General features: G+C 44.3%; 1 protein-coding gene across 1 annotated transcript in view; it reads left to right on the forward strand.

Annotated features, from left to right (window-relative positions):
- The first annotated feature begins 465 nt into the window (after positions 1–465).
- Positions 466–19,022, forward strand: part of IFNAR2 (interferon alpha and beta receptor subunit 2) — a 38,327-nt gene continuing 19,770 nt past the window's right edge. Inside the window, exons 1-6 of the mRNA XM_075910968.2 lie at positions 466–723; positions 7,445–7,535; positions 10,622–10,663; positions 11,633–11,762; positions 14,434–14,606; positions 18,311–18,471. Coding sequence (XP_075767083.1) covers positions 7,496–7,535; positions 10,622–10,663; positions 11,633–11,762; positions 14,434–14,606; positions 18,311–18,471 — 546 coding nt within the window. The 5' untranslated portion in view covers positions 466–723; positions 7,445–7,495. The remainder of the gene's footprint in view (positions 724–7,444; positions 7,536–10,621; positions 10,664–11,632; positions 11,763–14,433; positions 14,607–18,310; positions 18,472–19,022) is intronic.

Below are 19,022 nucleotides of genomic sequence, written 5' to 3' on the forward strand. Positions count from 1 at the left end.
ATCTACATGTTTCGTTAGTCTATAAAGTGCTACCAGACCATTTGTTGTTTTTTGAAGTATTGTTAGTGCAGCTGAGTTGCCTGTCTGTGTAAAAGGGGAGCAGAGCAAAGAGCACAGTGCAGTAGGAGAGGGGATCTGAGACTGGGCTGTGTGTGAGGGGGTGCTGAGTGATGGGGAGTATAGTGAAGAGTGTGCATGGAGGGGCTGTGTGGTGGGTGTGCAGGGGCTGTGTGGCAAGGGTTGGAGGATGAGAGGTGCATGGGGGGCTGTATGTGTCGGTGCAGATGGTATTATTGAGCAGGTTATGGTGTGTGGTCTGGGGATTGCAGGGGTGCTGGAGTTAGTTCGTACTGGGGCTGTAGGGCTGCAGTGGGGTCATGGCGTGTGCTGGGGGTGCTACTGGGCTGGTCAGAGGGTCTCTAGAGGGCGGCTGGGGTAGTGGTGGGTTGCCGGGGGCTGGGCTTGCTGGAGGTTGTGAGGGGGGCTGTAGTATTCACAGGGCTCCCCCCGGCTCACAGCCCAGCCGCTGCTCTCGCTCGTAGGGCCCCGGCCAGCGGGGCAAAGGCGGCGCAGCCCGGAGAGACTCGCCCCTGGCTGCCTGGCTGCGCAGCGCCCCGGAGCCCCCGCCCCGCCAGGCAGTCCCCGCCCCGGCGCTTTCGCTTTCGTGTCGCCTGGAGAAGCCACCGACCCGGGGAGCCGCTAGCGGGGCCGCGTCGCTGCCAGGTACCGGGGCGGGGGAGCGGACTCCCCGGCGCTGCTTCGCTTCGCCCCCCGCCCCAGCGCGGCTGCGGGCTCCCCTCCCGCCGGGGCGAGTGTTGCCGTCAGCGGCGCCCCCGGGCCTCCCCCGGGCCGCTGGCTGCGGCGGCGTTTGCGGAGCGGGGCGGGGGCGGCGCTGGGAAAGGAGGCTGCTGCTGCCGCCACAACCGCGGGAAAGGGGCTGGCCCGGCTCCTCCGGCTCGCGGGCCTCGGCACCAGCCTGCCAAGGGCGCGGGGGATAATCAGGGGTTTGCCGCTGCTCTGCTGCAGACGGGTCCGTAGCGCTTCCGGGGGCAGCGCTGTGTCGAGCGGGGGGGACTGAAGAGAGGAGCCGAGCGGGTCGCTTTACCTGCGCTCCTCGCTGCGGCTCTCCTGGGGTCTCTTGCAGGAGAAGCCCCTGCGAACATGCGCTACCCCCCCCCTCTTCCCGCCCACCCCCATGTCCCCGCAGCTTGTCTGCCCTCCAGGCCTCACTGAGGGTGGGTTTTTCACATACCCCCCTGAGCAACTTAGCAGGATGGATGAGCTACATTTCTTGAGTAACCCAGCCCTTAGGCCAGGGATGGGCAATCATTTTTGATGGGGAGCCACTCCAAGAATTTGGAAAGTGGTCCAGGGTAAGGATGTTAAATTGCGGTTAATTGACTAGTGGAGTAGTGGATGGAATTCCCATCCGCAGCTCCAATAGTCATAGGCACTTGGCCAGTGGGAGCTACGTGTTTCAATCACAGGCAGCCAGGAAGCACAAGGGCCTCAGTTATTCACAGAGCATATGGCTACATTTCAAAGGAATGCAGAACTCCAACTGCAACCTGGGGCCAGCGGGAAGTCCCGCTGACTCCAGACTGCTGACTCCAGACTGCATGCTGGTGCCTGCTTTGAAATATACAAGAGTTCCCAGCAGGGGCTTTTATGTATTTCATAGCCACAGTGCCCTCATGCAGCCTGGGTTCAGCCGGGGACTCAGAGGTGGTGTTTTAAAGGATGTCAGGAGTCCGGGGCTAAAGGTTGGGGAAGGGAGGGACTGGGGTGCCAGAGGCAGGTTCTGGCCAGAAGACTTACCAGCCAGCAGCCCATTCCTGAATCAGCCTCCCTGCCCCCACACAGGCTGTAACCATATGCTCTGTGAATAACTATGAGCCCCTTGTACTTCGTGGCTGCCCGTTATTCAAATATACAGCTCCAATTGGCCAGTTTATGTCCAGAAGTCAGCCAATTGGATTGTGCTGGGGGTGCAAGCAGTTCCTAAAGTTTTCCCCCTTCCCTCCAGGCTCGATTTTTTAAAGTGAAACTGGCCCGCAACCATGTTTCTGAGCGTCATGCAGATGGGGCGGGGAAAGCAGGGATCCTGCCTGGGGCTCCCTGCAGCATCCACAGGCTGTATCCGGTGGCTTGGTGGGCTGGATCTGGCCTGCAAGCCATATTTTGCCCCAGCCCTAGGGTTGCCAGGTGTCCAGTATTGAACCAGACAGCTCGGTATTTTGGGCCTTCCATTTGGTAAAAAAAATTAAGAAAATTCCGGACAGGGGAAATGTCCTAGTGTTTTTCCTGGCTCGGGCATCTACCAGAACACACACAGCTCAGGCTGGTTGGGGCAGACTTCAAAATGGCTGCCTTAAAAGGGCAATGCCTGTTCTGCTCTTAAAAGGGCAAATTTGGGTGGGTTGTTGTTGTTTTTTGGGGGGGGAGGGTCAACAACTTTTTCCTGAAGTACCGGCATCCTTTTTACACTGGTCCCGGGAATTAAAGGGACCATGACTGTTTTTCTGTCCCGGTCAGTTTTTTTTTGTTTTTTTTTTTGTGCTCAACAAGTTTTGCTGCTTTGTTCCCCCCTCCCCTGTTTTTTTTGGGGGAGGGAGCCAATATTTTTTGTTAAACCATTTGGCAACCCTACCTGGCCCTCACTGAGGCCACCTGAAGTTGCCCATGGTCCTTAATAAATATGATTAATGTTTGACTGTTTGCCAGGAGGCTGATGAGTTTGTGGGTCACTACAAGTAGTGAACTGGTGTGGGCAGGAGTGGTCAAGCAACTTATGGCTCATGGGAGTAGAGGGAATGATGAGCCTCTTACGGGCCTGAGGTGGTCCAAGCCTCATAAGGCTCACACAGATAGCGAGGTTATCAGGGGACTGAAGGGCTTAGATGTCTCCATGTACTGTGTTGCTGCAGTGCATCTATACTCAACTGTAGCATGTCTGGTGAAGATGCACTGTGTGGACAGGAGAGAATTCCCCCTTTAGCATAATAAAATCATGTCTGCAAATGGCAGAAGTTGCCAGCAAGAGAAGCTCTCCCACCTACACCAGCACTTAAGTTGTGTAAGTTATGTCTCTTGGGGGTTCATGCCATGAGGGCAGGGGACTGGACTCGATGACCTCTCAAGGTCCCTTCCAGTCCTAGCATTCTAGTATTCTATGATTCACTTATTCACGCCCCTGAGTGACATACCTTATGCCAACATAGGTTGTGTCTACACTACAAACCTAAATTTCAAGGGAGTCAGAAGCAAGAGGCAAGGGAACATTTACTTGCTGGAACCGCTTTCATGGAGCAACACAAGTTAACCTAATGGAATATGACAAGGGTTCAAGATTCTTCTCTTGGGAGATAGGCAGCAGAGTGTGGACAGAGATTTTTGCCTTGATTCTGCTGATCCTCCAAGCCTCTTGCTAGGCAAATACCCAGCTAACTTTCCCCTTATGCAAGAGAGCCCTAGTCCTGTAAACATTAGAGCAGCGGTCTCCAACCTTTTTACACCGAAGATCACTTTTTAAATCTCAGAACCCGCAAAGATCTACCGCCCCGCCCCTTCCTTGAAGCCCCGCCCTCTCTATTCTCCTCCTGTCCATCACTTGCTATCCCCAGCCCTTACTTACACACTCTGATAAACAGTATATTTTTAAATTATGCGATATATAAAATTAAAATCACGTGTTTATAGTTGTCGAAGCAAAAACACGCTCCTCTGTGTTTAGGCAACTAACAAACAGCTTTATTAATTAATAAAGCACAGCATGAGCCAAACGTGGTCACAGCAGAGCCAGGCCCAGTAAGGCTGCTAATACAATCAATCCTAGTATCTTTATAGCCTTAGCCAAACAGTCTGACGTCAGGGCATCCAATTACAGAAATCCTCAATTAAATTTGGAAAAACAAAGCCTTATCAACAAGATGGCGGACAGGTACGAGGGAGTACATACATCTCCTGTCCCAACCAGCCCAATTAACACATACCAATAGCCCATCCTGTAGGCCTCTTCTCACGGGGTGACAGAAAGTTCACTCTGGTCTACGTGCTTGAGAGAAAAGCTGAAATGGTTTCTGATATACAAGATGGCTTCTAGCTAAACATAAAATAGCTTCTACATAGTTATGAAATAAATGGTCTGTTTTTTATTCATGCTATTTAAATCTACAATAAAGCGTTTATAATTATACATTTTGTGGGGTCAGAGTTCTGCGGCTGGGGGCAGGGGAGAGGGAACAGGGTGCTGGGAGGGCAGAGGACAGGGTTCTGCAGCAGGGCACAGGGTGCCAGTGGGGACAGAGTTCAGGGAATGCGGACGGGAATGGAAACAGAGTTCTGTGGCTCGGGACAGGGAGTAGGGTCTGAGGAGTGGGGACAGGGTGCCAGTGGCAGCAGAGAGTCCCCTGCATCTGCCTCCTCCCAGGATTCTACCCCCCCCCCCCCCGAGGGAAGCCAGCACATGCCTCCTCCGGGCCCGACTCCCCTTCCCCCCCCCCACGGGGCAGGGAACCCCCCCATATGCCTGCCCCGGGGCCAACCTCCCCCTCCCACGGCGGGGCCAAACCCCTGCAGGAGCCTGCCCCGGGAACAACCCCCCCTCCCGTGGCGGAGCCAAACCCCCCTTCCACAGGGTGGCCCAGCCCATCTCCTCTCCTCCCGCAACGCGGGCAACCCCCGCGGGCACCTGCCCCGGGGCCACACCCTCCTCCCACGGCGTGGCCCGGCCCGGCCCAGGCCAGCCAACCCCCACTGGCCAACCACCTCCCTCCCCTCACGCAGCATGGCCAGCCTCCATGGGCGCCTGCCCCGGGGCCAAACCCCCCTTCCACAGTGCGGCCCAGCCCAGCCAACCCCCCCTCGGCCAACCCCTGCCCTCCCCTCCCGCAGTGCGGCTAACCCCTACGGGCGCCTGCCCTGGGGCCAAACCCCCCTTCCACAGTGCGGCCCAGCCCAGCCAACCCCCCCTCGGCCAACCCCCGCCCTCCCCTCCCGCAGTGCGGCCAACCCCTGCGGGCGCCTGCCCTGGGGCCAAACCCCCCTCCCACGGCACGGCTCAGCTCAGCCAAACCCCGGGGCTGACCCCCGCTCCCACGACGTAGGGAAACCCCTGCGCTCAACTCACCCCTCCGGCGCTGGCAGCGCATGGAAGCCTCCGTACTCCTCCTCTGGGGCTGACGCCCCCTTCCCCCAGCACGCAACAGAGCTGTGGGAGGGGAGCAGCCCGCGCACTTCTGGAACTCCTGGAAGTGACGCAGGCTTCAGACAGGACTTCCGTCCACCCGCGGGAAGCCGGCAGTACACTAGAGGTAGGCAGTGGGGCTTCTCGGGGGTGGGGGGAAATGGGGGATGGGGTTGCCCGAACGCCTCGCGATCGACTGGTCGAGGCCTCGCGATCGACCAGTTGATCGCGATTGATGGGTTGGTGACCACGGCATTAGAACAATTGGAGCCCCTATCCTATCCAAGTACTGATCCTTAGGGCCTGAAGGGGTTTACAGGAATGGAACTTTTCAGGAGGTCTGCAACAGGCAAATCTCTGTGCCTTTGTGACATCTTTAAGTGAGAGCAGTTAATTAAAAGGGTGAGGATGGTACTTTTCACTTAACTTATGGTCCAGCTATCCAGCTTCTGTTTGTTTCTGTTTGGCCTGAAATAGTGTAGACACATATCAATGTTTTCAACATGTATTGCCGTTCAAGATTGTTAAAGTTAAAAACTGCTGCTATTAGAAACCCCAGAAATTCATAGTTGAGTTTGAATTCTGAAGTAGGGCGCTCAAACAGTAATTCCCTCCCCCCTCCCCTCTCCAGTTCTTTCCCAGTGGAGCCTAAGGTCTCATCTCACTAAAAAGTGAGGCTGACCCATCTACATCACTAGAAAGAGTGGGTGGTGGGAAGGGTCAAATGTGGGTAGTCTAGAGCAGTGTTTCTGAAAATCTTCCGCAAAACCACATTGGGAAACACATTAACTTGCTTCCTCAGTTTGTTTATTTATTGGCGCCGTGGCCACGGAGCCTCGCAGCTCCCATTAGCTCTGTTTCGCTCTTTGCAGCCAAACAGAGCAGCGGGAGGCAGTGGCCCAGCCCTCACTGCTTCCTGCAGCTCCCCTTGACTGCAAAGGACGAAATGGAGCCAATGGGAGCTGAGAGACTCCGTAGCCGCGGTGCCAATAAATAAACAAACTGGGACGGCCAGTTAATGTGTTTCCCAAAGTGGTTTTGTGGAGCACTTTCAGAAACACTGGTCTATAGCATTAACCTGTAAGCTTTTGCTTATCGGTTAGGCAGTTAATTGACCACACTATTACATCCCTAGTAAGCATGGCTTCAATCCCAGTATAGTGACTAGTTCCAGAACCTCATTACTGGCAACTTTTGGAATTAGTAGTCACTGGGCTTCTCGCCTCATGGTATAATCAGAAAACAGAGGATTGCAAGTAGATCATTTGCATTCCCCAGTTACAGTACTTCCTTGGATATCTAGTTTAAAGGTATTGTTCCAAAAAGTCTTTTGAAATTTGTGAAAGCTTCCAGAGATTGGTCAGTCTCCAAGAGAAGGTATGTAGATCCAGGTCCACAATAACACAGACACAGAGGTGAAAGTAGAGTTCAGAATTTATCACTGTGTCCTAAACTGGACCTATGCTCCTGGGAAGGTGGGAGAGCAATTCTGGGCTCCTGGAAGGGATGGGGCCTCAGGCAAACAAGGTGGAACTGGAAGCAGACCCCCCAGCAGCAAATCCTTCATGGCTGGAGTCCGGGAGATCCAGGGCTGCAGTTGGCAACTGTTGCAGTGGCCAGGAGCCCTGGGCCCTTTTAAATCACCAGGCTCTAGAATAGCTGCCCCTTTTGCAATCACCTTGTCAGTAGGGTCAGACAGCAATGCCATGGCAGTGCTTTAACATTACCGCTCCTTTTGACTGGGGCAAAAAGGGCAGCAAAGCAACACTGTGGCAAAAAACTGTGTGGGGGCCAGTACAGGGGCTGGTTTTTACTGGTGTGCCACACCATCCCACTTATATATCTGCACAGATATAATTGCATTTTAATAGAGTGGATCTTGAAGGTATAAAATTTAATTTGATAAAGTTCATTGATGTTATGCAGGATATTGTCAGTCTGTCACATCATTGCAATATAAACTCTAAACACACTTTTAAAAAGTTTGCCTATATTTATCTGAAACACTACAAACATTTTTCTAGTTTAATGCATTTTTTCTTTATTGCAGAAGTGTCTTTTAAATCCAAAAACTCATTTGATAATGACAAGCTACGATAACACTATGTATCTCATCATTAAATATACTATTTCTTTCTATTTCTCACATGGCATTAAAGGTGTAATATCAGTTCTTACTGTGGAAGACTTGTTGTGCCTTTATGTCAATCATCCAGTAATTTAATTTACTAAGGTTGATTTTACTTGGTATAATTACAGACCCAGAACTAAAATGATTACTTCACAATCAGGATGTTCTTCTAAATCATTATGGCAGTATTAATTGGACCACTGTGTTTTTGTCAGTTTGGTAAGTTGCTTAATTGTTTATACCCTGCAAAGAAATAGCAGTAATGATCATTCACTGAGTAACACTCTTCCTTTTGAGTAATTACTGAACTAATGCACTATCATGCTATTATCAGACCTATACTGTTAGAAGTGGTGTTTTTTGAATAAAGACACAAAAGCAAGAGCCAGACCTCTAGAGATTGAACTTCTCAGCACCAGGGACCTGACTGGTGCCGAACCAGAGAATTTGCTGAACGAAAGACAATATTGTCTAGAGCATTACCAACATTTCCACTGCTTAATGAGCTCTTAGGCCAGGTCCACACTAAGGGGGAAAGTCAGGCTAACATATGCAATTCCAGTTATGTAAAAAACGTAGCTGGAGTCGCCACACATTAAGCTGAGCTTCCCATTGAGTTCCCTTTCTCCTCGCAATAGTGAGGAGTACCAGCACTGTTGGGGACACCCTCAGCATTTAAGTTAGCAGGTCTATTCAAGATCCACTAAATTGAATGCTGGAAGATAGATCTCCAAAGCTTCAAACTTCTGATAAGTGAAGTCGTGGACTTGCGGGTAAATTAGAGCTAAATAACAACACAGAACTCTAAGAGCCAGGACTGGTGGCTGTAAACAAACTTTATGGTACAACGGGAAACTTGGCCGTACCCATGATAAGTGGATACTGGCTAACTGAAATCATTCCGGATGACAGAGTGCTGGACTAGAGAGATTCAACCTGTAGTGATCGTTAAAGATTCCATGGCATTTTGATAAGAATAGTAGAGTTCTGGAACAACTTGTTGTACCGTGTATCTCTAAATTCCCCCTGTGCTTTCAGATGGATAGAGGATTTTTCATTTCCTGTCCTAAATTTTGTATGCTATTGCTGTATGATTTTAAATAGTTGGAATTTAGCAGGGTTAATATACTAAAATACACAACTAAAAAAAAACTGGCTCGTCTTCAATTTTAACCGGAAAGTGCTAAAGTGCATTTAACTCTGTAGAAAAAGCAATAGCATAAGCAGTGAATTTATTCACTCTGAAGATTCCCCATTTATTTTGCAGATCATATCCCTTTGCATTTTCATTTCTCCTCCTCTAATCTATATTGAGATTTAGCTTCTTTGTGCTTGGAGCTGTTTTGATTATTTCACACAAACTCAACAGATGTTCTAAGCTTCTGAGTGATATCTGATGTCAGTGTGTGTTCTGCTTGTGTTGTTGTGTCTGGGGAGGTGTTGTTTGGGAATATGGGTGTGAATTTGTGCATGTGGTGAATGAGGAGTGCGTGCTGTAGTGAGGGGGGTCTGTGTGTTTGGCATTATTATGTATCCTTGTTGTATGAGTGAGTGTGTTGATTGGTGTGTGTGGGACTGTGCTGGGAGATTTGTATTGACGTCTGTGGGTGGCAGATGGTGCACAGGTATGACAGGTGGGTCAAATAATCCACAAATGATGCAGTCTCCCTCATAGAACTAATGAAATTGCTGCATGCAAATTAGCTGTAGAATACAGGTAACGGCACAAGTGTAATTTACTGTGTCTGCACACCACATAGGTATAATTTGTAAATTCAGAATAGCTTAGAATGTAATAATTGGATGGTAATAGACTGCAAAACCCAGTCAAGTTAAGCCTGGTGTTACTCTGAGCAAGAAAGAGTCCTCAACTATTTTTGTGGCTGCATTCATCACTTCACACAAGCTCAGCAGACATTTTAGATTTCATAATGACACACAGATTGACATTCTCAGAATCTTATATTGCTGACAGATATGATGCAATGTTAAGGACTGCCAAGTTTCTGTAGACATAAGGAAACTCAGTTGTTAAGGGAGGTCTGAATGCTCTGGAATAGGAATTTCATCCATTTTGCTTGCCAAAGTTTTAAAAAAAATATTAACTGTTGAGGACAGAGACTAAACCTTCTTACAAAATTGATACATTTTATAGTGTATTATTAGTTTCTAGTTTTAAAATTAAAGATACACAGTATTGTTGAATATAAGTTATCTTCTTACAGAGGTAGTAGAGCCTGATCCAACTCCCACTGTAGTCACTTGAAAACTTTCTATTTATTTCATTGGAAGCTGAATCAGTATCATAATCAAGGCACTTGTAATATTATCTTATTTGTGTAGTGGAAGCACTAAAAATGTACTGTCTGCTGTACACGTGTATTTGAAGATATAGTTCCAGCCCCAAAAATCTTAAATCATAATTAATATGTTACTCTCTATATTATAAAATTTATAGGAATTATTTATTTATAAAACAATGTTTTAGGGTTCATCCCACTTGACTAAACTTTTCTAAAATAGCTGATAATCTACTGTTGATTTTTACTCTTTTTCATCGCAATTCTACCATGACTGTATGTTGTGTACTCATAGGGCAAACAGGGGGTATGACAGGAACAATGTCTTGTAGTTAAGTCACAGACTGGAACTTAAGAGAAAAGGTTTTTGTTGGGCACCACCCAGGGTTGCCAACCGTCAGTAAATTTACGGACAGTCCATAAAAAATTAGCCGAAATTGGACATGTCCGTAAAAAAATGTAGGTGTCAGTAAATTTCGTAGCAGTGCAATAAAAATTTCAAAAAACAGCAATTATTCTATAGCAATTAAATTTCTTCTGTGCTGCTTCAGCCATTTTACTGTGGAGCAGTGGAAATTGGACATTTTAGTTGTTTATTTAGCTCAATGGTTGAGGTAATGTAACGTGAATCATGTGATCCACGTGATATTATTATCTACATTATCCCGCTGAGTTAGCATTAGCATATTGATGTATGAATGACGATTACTTTTCACTTTTGGCCATTTATGTCATCTTAATATAGTATAATAATTATGTCTGTAAAAAAATGTGTCTGTCCGTAAATTTTTCCCATTTTGTCCGTAAATGAAATTTCTGTGGGTTGGCAACCCTGGCACCACCATAGCTTTACTGTGTGATCTTGATCAAATTGTTTAATCTCTGTTTGCTTTAGTTCTCAAAAATACTGGGAGGATACATTTATTATCTGTGACAAATACTGTAGAATACACATGTACCATTTATCTAATGAATAAATATATGTACACGTGTTTTCATTTCCAGTGTACCTCAGCATTTTTACCACAACTTTGTACAGTTTGGCAGGTAAGAATTTTTATGGTATTTTAAGCAAAATCCCTGAAATAGCTCAAAAGATGTGTATACTTGCATCCAGCATAATTTTTGACTTCGCTGTGCATTTCCATTCAAGAATAAGGGCATGTCTACACTGGGAAATTATTTAGAAATAATAACTCCCAAAATAACTATTTTGAAATAAGCTTATTCCCCAAGTAAAGCAGGAGTTATTATTTAAAAATAACTAGCCCCTCATTTTGAAATAGTGGGTTGGGTAGTGTGGACACTCTGCTTGTTATTTCAAAATAAGGGGAGTTACTTCAAAATTATTCTCTAGTGTAGTCATGCTCTAAGAAAGCTATATTGATTATATTTGGCAGGACAGTCCCCATGCATTTGTGCCTCCAGTGCAATGAATATGCAACTTAGAATGACTTCATCTTCAATCGTGTACTTTTTTTAAAAATCTTTTTGACTGATATTTAACTGATTGTAGCCAGTATGTCTACTCAACTTCTACACTGCAGGCTTCTCTCACAAGAACGGTTTTGCGCAAGAGTATTTGCGCAAAAGGTCTTGCACAAGAGCGCATCCACACTGCCATGTGCTTTTGCACAACACATGTGCTTTTGCGCAAGAGTGTCCATGGAAGTGTGGACACTCTTTTGCCCAAGAAAGTGCTGATGGCCATTTTAGCCATAGGGGTTTCTTGCGCAAGAAAGCCCTTTTGCCCGTCCATACTGCCTTCTTGCTCAAGAGCTCTTGCACAAGAGCTTATTCCTCGGGAGAATAAGCCCTCTGTTCCCACGCTTTACTGTAAATTTATTTGTGCAAGAACACATGTGCAGTGTAGATGCTCTTCAAGTTTTTGCGCAAGAACAGCTGTTCTTGCTTAAGAAGCCTGCAGTGTAGACGTAGCCACTATGTATAACTGTGTTCCATTTGCTTTCCTTTTTGAGTGCTTCTTAATCTTAGCAACTTTTTCTTTTAATTTAGAAACATCTTTGATAAATTCCCCTCAGAAGTTAACAATGAACTCTCAGAACTTCCAGCACATTTTATCATGGGAAGCAGGAAATAATACAACTGTGCCAACATACTATCATGTGCAGTACATAGCTTTAAGGTTTGTTTCCTTTCATACTGTACATAAATTTGTACTTTTTCTTACTTACTAGTCAACATATTCTATTGATTGTTTTGTTTTCCAAATAGATTTTCTGAAATTTACCATTCATTAGATAAAAGGGAAAGAATTAGGTTTTAGGATATGAATAGTTATTAGAACAATTTTAAACAAGCACATTAATTCCTAGAGCAAAACTATACATTGAAGAAACCTGTATTTATCAAAAGAATGACAACTTCAACTTATGTTGATAATTTCTGTTACTTTCTGTTGCTCTTCTTTCATTGGGGCAAAGTACTGTACCGTAACTGAGAGATTTGGCCAGATTCCTCTGGGAGCGTGATGGACTGGCTGTCTGGTACTGGGCCATATTATATTTGGTATTTGCATGTATATATTTGCATGTATGCAGAGCACCCTGAGCTATAAAGCAAATATTTTGCAAACTAGTGATAACATATATACTGAGTGCCTCACATAATCTGGGACACCAGTCTTATAACAACACCAAACAAAGGGTACGTCTAGACTACATGCCTCTGTCGCCAGAGGTATGTAGATTAGGCTACCAGGCATAGGAAAATGAAGCGGGGATTTAAATAATCGCCGCTTCATTTAAATTTACATGGCTGCCGCGCTGAGCTGATCAGCTGTTTGTTGGCTCAGCGTGGTAGTCTGGACACATGGGTGTCGACATTGAAGGTATTTGTCGACCACCCAGGTAAACCTCATCCCAGGAGGCATACCTGGGTGGTCGACAAATGCCTTTGATGTCGACACCCGCGCGTCCAGACTACCGCGCTGAGACGACAAACAGCTGATCGGCTCAGCGCGGCAGCCATGTAAATTTTAATGAAGCGGCAATTATTTAAATCGCCACTTCATTTTCCTATGCCTGGTAGCCTAATCTACATGCCTCTGGCGACAGAGGCATGTAGTCTAGACATACCCAAAGGTATAAGTAGGGCCCTACCAAATTCACAGATCATTTTGGTGAATTTCACAGTCATAGGATTTTAACAATTGTAACTTTCATTATTTCAACTGTTTAAAACTGAAATGTCATGGTATTGTAATTGTAAGAGTCCTGAGTAAAAAAGGCATTGTGGTAGGTTTGCAAGGTTACTGTACAGAAGGGTTGGTATTGCTACCCTTACTTCTGCACTGTTACTGGCAGTGGTTCTGCCTGCAGAACTGGGCAGATGGAGAGCAGTGGAGCCAGGAGCCAGTAGACACTGGTATCCAGTTGCCCAGCTCTGAAAGCAGAGACTCTACCAGCAGCAAAGCAGAAGGATGGTATGATATTGCTACCCTTATTTCTGTGCTGCTGCCTGCAAAGCTGAGCCCTCAATCAGCAGCTGATACTCTCCAGGTGCTCAACTCTGAAGGCAGCAGCACAAAAGTAAGGATGACGTGGTACTACCATCCTTCTGTGCTGCTCCTGGGCAGGTGCTGCCTTCAGAAATGGGCACTTGGACAACAGTTGCTGCTCTCTGGCCACTAAGCTCTAGAAGCAGCACAGAAGTAAGGGTGCCAATACCACAATTTCCCCATGACCCAAAAAATAACATCATGACATTCCTTCTAACTCCCTTTTGGGTCAGGGATCCCCAATTTGAGAAATGCTGGTCTTCCCCCAATGAAATCTGTATAGTATAGGGTAAAAGCACACAAAAGACCAGATTTTATGGATGGAGAACAGATTTCATGGTCCACAATGCATTTTTCATGGCCATGAATTTGGTAGGGCCTTAGACATGGGAGGAGGAACCTGAACTGGATCCCATCTGGGTACTCAATGTTATATGCCAAATGCTATTGTGTCTCAGGCTGTCTCTAGATATGCAAACAATTTTCAGGGTAAAACTATATTTTAAATAATACTTGCAGGTCACCTTTAAGTAAAGAGAGGATTCTTCTCCATTCTCTTTATTATTTGTAATACAGTAGTATGTAAGCACCCATCTCAGATTGGAACTCTATTATGAAACACATAATAATAGAGTCATTGCCCCCAATGAGCTTACATTTTAAACAGAGAAAGTTTTTAGGAGAAATAGAGTATAACATATGAAAAGGGAGAACAATGTGAGGGGCTGCAAACATCAAGTTAATTTCAGGATTTTGTTGTGGTGGTGTTTTGATTTTGGTTTTGAGTAGGGTTTTGTTGAGAAGTTAGTGTGTGTATATATGTACAGAAAGTATATGGACCAGGAAAGGAGCAATAAATGAGATTAACCTTACTCGAGTGACTGGATCGGCATAGCCTTTTGAGAAGAAAAGCAAATAAAAGTTTATTTTATGTTGCTGAGGTTAGTGGGAATTCCAACGCAAACCTTATGACTGACACTTCTTGTATATAATTTTTGTTATAGCCCTTAGTCATTCTGATTTATTTGTGGTTTAAGATTATTTGGGGGGGTTTCAATTTTTTTTATCAAAAAGGTGCCTCTCCAGCATTCCTCATGCAGCTACACGATAAATAAACCATTTGAATTTTACTAGTCTTTGGGGGGGACGTTAAATCATTTTTGACACTGTTTAAGTTGAGAGCAGAGATCACTTCAGTGCATCTGTGAGCTTTCATGTTACAAACCAGAGATACTGTCACAAATCAGATGATCTTTTTGAACAACACTTAATTTTTCTTTCTTTTAACTTAAACTAGCTCAAAAAAGGAATGGAAAGATGCTGAAGAATGTTCAAACACCACACGCCTATTCTGTAACCTGACAAAGGAGTATGACGACTATGAAAATTCCTACATAGCACTTCTGAAGAGCTTCACAGAACATGGAGTATTTAATTTATCTAGCCCTGACTTCAGTCCATATAGGGCCAGTAAGTTCTCTTACTGATCTATTTTATCTTTGTTCATTTTATTGTATTTATTCTCAGCTATACATAACGGCTACGTCTAGACTGGCATGATTTTCCGCAAATGCTTTTAACGGAAAAGTTTTCTGTTAAAAGCATTTTCGGAACAGAGCATCTAGATTGGCACAGACACTTTTCTGCAAAAGCACTTTTTGCGGAAAAGCGTCCATGGCCAGTCTAGACGTGCTTTTGCGAAAATGGCGATCTGGGCTTTTTTGCGGAAAACAAATCTCAGTTGTCTACCCTGGCCCTTTTGCGCAGAAGTTTTGCGCAAAAGGGACTTTTGCCCAAATGGGAGCAGTATAGTATTTCTGCAAAAAGCACTGATTTCTTACAGTAGGAAGTCAGTGCTTTTGCGGAAATTCCAGCGGACAGTGTAGACAGCTGGCAAGTTTTTCCGGAAAAGCGGCTGATTTTCCGGAAAAACTGGCCAGTCTAGACACAGCCAACCAGTGTTTTACTAATGGTGCTGTAACTCCAAAGTAATGTAGTTGGTGATACACTAGTTTATGTAAGATGTTGTGAGCTAACTAACATATCATCTAGCATATATGTAATATTTTATAACCAGTAGAAAGATATCTGTACAAAATATATGGCTTGAATAGTTCTTATGAATAGAAACAAGCATCAGTTTTGAAGGAAAAAGCAAATGTTGAAATAGGTTTCCTTCACATATAAGAGTAAGTTTCTATTATGTGTATTTATTGCAGATTTTTAAAATGGTAGTAGGATCATTTTGGCATTGAGTTGCATTTTAAAAAATGTTTATAAATTGCATAATCTATATTTTTAGATTATAGTTCATTCATTAACTGTTCAACAGACACAAACAAAAGATGAGGGGTAGAGGAATATCTGCTTCCATTCTAGCCATCACCTAGATTTCTCTTCCACCTCTTTTGCTATGTCTCTCAAAAACACCAGATTCTCATTAGCAATGATGGTCTAATACTGCTAGAGGCTGCTTCTCCCTAGAGTCCTATTAATAACATCTCCATATTAATTTCATTTTTTCCTCTTCTGAAATAAGGATCATTATTACTGTACCTAATGTTTGGTTCAAAGTTACAGAAATAGTATCGGCTCAGTTCAAGCACTCTGACATAATGTAATTGTAATGCTAACAAGCAAGGGTAACTTTTTCATTAATGGAAAGTTACTCCATTAATTTTAAATATAGTGGTTGTGCTATTTTGCTTCTCAAATTTTCAGGCCTTCAGGAAATAGTGTAGCCCTTATTACAACTTGTATAGCTTCCCACATACATGTGCCCTTGTTCCTGCCCTCTTCTGTCCAAACATCAGCATCCATTTATTTGGGGAAACAGAGAACCCTGAACTTCAAAACAATGAAACACTTCTCCTAGGGTGCATCTACACAGTAGGGCTTAACTCGAAATAAGCTACGCAAATTGAGCTACATCAATTATGTAGCTTATTTCGAAATAGCTTATTTCTAAATTGGGAGCGTCTACACAGCACTTATTTTGAAATAGAGCACTCTTCCTCCAACCTCCCTTACTCCTTGTACAATGAGGGTTACAAGAGTCAGAGTAAGAAGTCCTCCAGCTTGACAGTATCTTGACATTATTTAAAAATAACTGCTTGCTGTGTATATGTGGCCTAAGTTATTTTGAAATAACACTAGTTATTTTGAAATAATGTTGCTGTGTAGACATAGCCCTAAGCTGACCCATCAGCATAAATGCCTTACAATGAAATTGTTTAAAAAAATTAGATATGGCAAATTGCACCTTATTATTCTACATTATTCCAAAAGCCTTTTTTATAGATACATATCAGAAAAATAAAAATATTTCTCTGTTGCAGTGTTCTCCAGCTGTTTCCTCATGTATGAATATGTTTGTAGGGATGAGGGTACATTAGTATTTTTCCCATGCTACTTCTGTGTTTGCTGTTTTGTAAAGTTGTAAGAAAGAATTATCAGTTTACTGAAATGTCAGGCTCAAGGGCAACTTATCTCTTTCTTTTCTTTTCCTTTCCTGGTACCAAGATGACCCTGAGTAGAAATGCAGGGCTTCTTTAGATCCATTACCCTAAACTATCTGATTGACTCACCTTTAAAATAGCAAGAGTTGGAGCCTCTGTATCCCTGCAGAGATGACTCTTGAAGTGAAAAACCCTGGGAAAAGTCAAGTTCAGGTGATAACTTAGGTTGAGGTTTGTTGTTATTCCATATAAAGTAAACAGGCAAACCACAAGAAGGGGTGATAAGTAACATTTGGATGGTATCATGTGTGCATGTTCCTGTCTAGAGCAAGATCAGGTGCTCCACCTCTTTAAAATGTTACATTAATTTACCTATGTGATTATAATATGATCAATACAAATAATTAGCACCTACAAACAGCATGTTTTAGATTTTTCAAAACACTACACAGACAGTTACTAATTAAATCAAAACACAGCATTTGCAGAATGATCAAAGTGAAGTGCAAAACTTTTGATCTCCAGGCTTTGGAGATTCTGCTGTATTGTGCAGCGAAGAAAATGTCTGCTAGTTTTAAAAATCAGGGAATTGGCTCTTCAAACTCATGGGCCTTCTGAGGATCTCCAGGCATTTTTTTGAAGACAAAAAGCATTCACACAGAAGCTCAGGCTGCTATTCCTCAGGCCCTACACTTCCCAGTCTCTTGCGAGAGTGCACCTCCCATTTGGAGTTCTGCTGCCAGTGGTTCCTGGCCAACAGCTTGTCCTTTTGTGGATGTTCCAGGGGATATTTGCATGTGGAAGGGGCACTCTCAGGGATTCATTCTTATGTTTTTTCACATGTTTAACTAAAAGATGCTGCCACAGAAAACAATGTTCTCTGCTTCCCCATCCTCCCGTACTCTCCTTCCACACAAAGAAAGGGGTCCCAGTTGCACAAAATCAGAGAGGAAAGTAAGCAGGTGCGCCCTAGTGCGCAGCACCAGCAAGAGCTGGCTGAGTTCCAGCAAAAGCCAGCAGGGAGCTATTTAAAGAGCTGGCAGGGACCTGGGTTGCAATAAGACAGTACCTGTAAGAAATCTTAAGTTACATTCACCACTGCACAGAATTCACAAAGAAGGACTAAGTTCTGAGGGGCTGGAGAAACAAGGGCTGCTGCTGTTTTGGCTCAACTCCCTTCTCTTCTCACCTCCTACCAAATCCCTTTTCTCCCTTTGTAGTTTTTGGCTTGGTTTAGGTTTTTCTCTAACTTTATTCCGTCTTCTAAAAATAGTGGAGGGATGGTTTTCCCCTGAATCTTTGATAATTTAACGGTATGATGAGCAACTAATTAGTCAATCATGTAGTCAACCTGTGGAACTCCTTGCCAGAGGAGGCTGTGAAGGCTAGGACTATAATAGAGTTTAAAGAGAAGCTAGATAATTTCATGGAGGTTAGGTCCATAAAAGGCTATTAGCCAGCGGATAAAATGGTGTCCTTGGCAGGAGACAAATCGCTTGATCATTGTCTTCGGTCCACCCTCTCTAGGGGCACCTGGTGATGGCCACTGTCGGCAGACAGGATACTGGGCTAGAAGGACCTTTGGTCTGACCCAGTACGGCTGTTCTTGTGTTCTTAATCATCTGAGATGGAGAATTGAGTTGCTTTTTATGATTTATCTAATTGATATTCAATGTAATTCTGTTTTGGGGTTTTGTTTTGTTTTTCTTTAAACAGCATATTTGGGTCCACCAATAGTTAATCTTACTGCTTGTCCAGGCTGCATAAATGTGACAGTAAAACTTCCGGCTGTGTATTTAAAGGAAAAATCTTTAATTGATATTTATAAAAAACTTGATTATTCGACAACAGTGGAATCATCTGATAGAAAGGAAAAGGTAAGTAACTTGTTTTAAGATTTAAAGAAAAATGTACAAATCATAAAATATAAATTGGCTTGAGCAGTAAGGAAGCTTGCTGAAGATGAGCTCTGTCGTATCTTATCCTAGATTTTTGTTTGAATAAGACTATCCATCAGCTGTTTATACTACCAAAGATAAATGTGGGCGGATCATTTGGGTACAGGAACACATTCTTCTGCCCTTCTGTCCACCACATAATGTTACAGTATTCATCAGTAGGTGCAGCATCGGGGATTCTCATCATTCCTCTCAAGCATCTGACATTGGGTACTGCTAGAGACAGAGTACCTGATTAGGTAGATCATTGGTTTGTTCTGGTATGACAGTTCTCGTGGTGTCACATAGTATTGGTAAGAAAAGTAGATTGCTAGAATATACCCAAAGTGCCTTTTTTTCCTTCTAGTAGCTTCTCTATCCCAATTTTAAAAGGGCCATTCTTTCAACTTGTTTGAAAAGTAAATAATACAGTTACATTGTCACCTGCATCTTGAAAGATCCCTGAGTGAACCGTATAAGGGGATCACTTC

This window comes from Pelodiscus sinensis, chromosome 1 (genome assembly GCF_052426305.1).
Source record: "Pelodiscus sinensis isolate ZL-2025 chromosome 1, ASM5242630v1, whole genome shotgun sequence".
Taxonomy (NCBI): Eukaryota; Metazoa; Chordata; order Testudines; family Trionychidae; genus Pelodiscus; species Pelodiscus sinensis.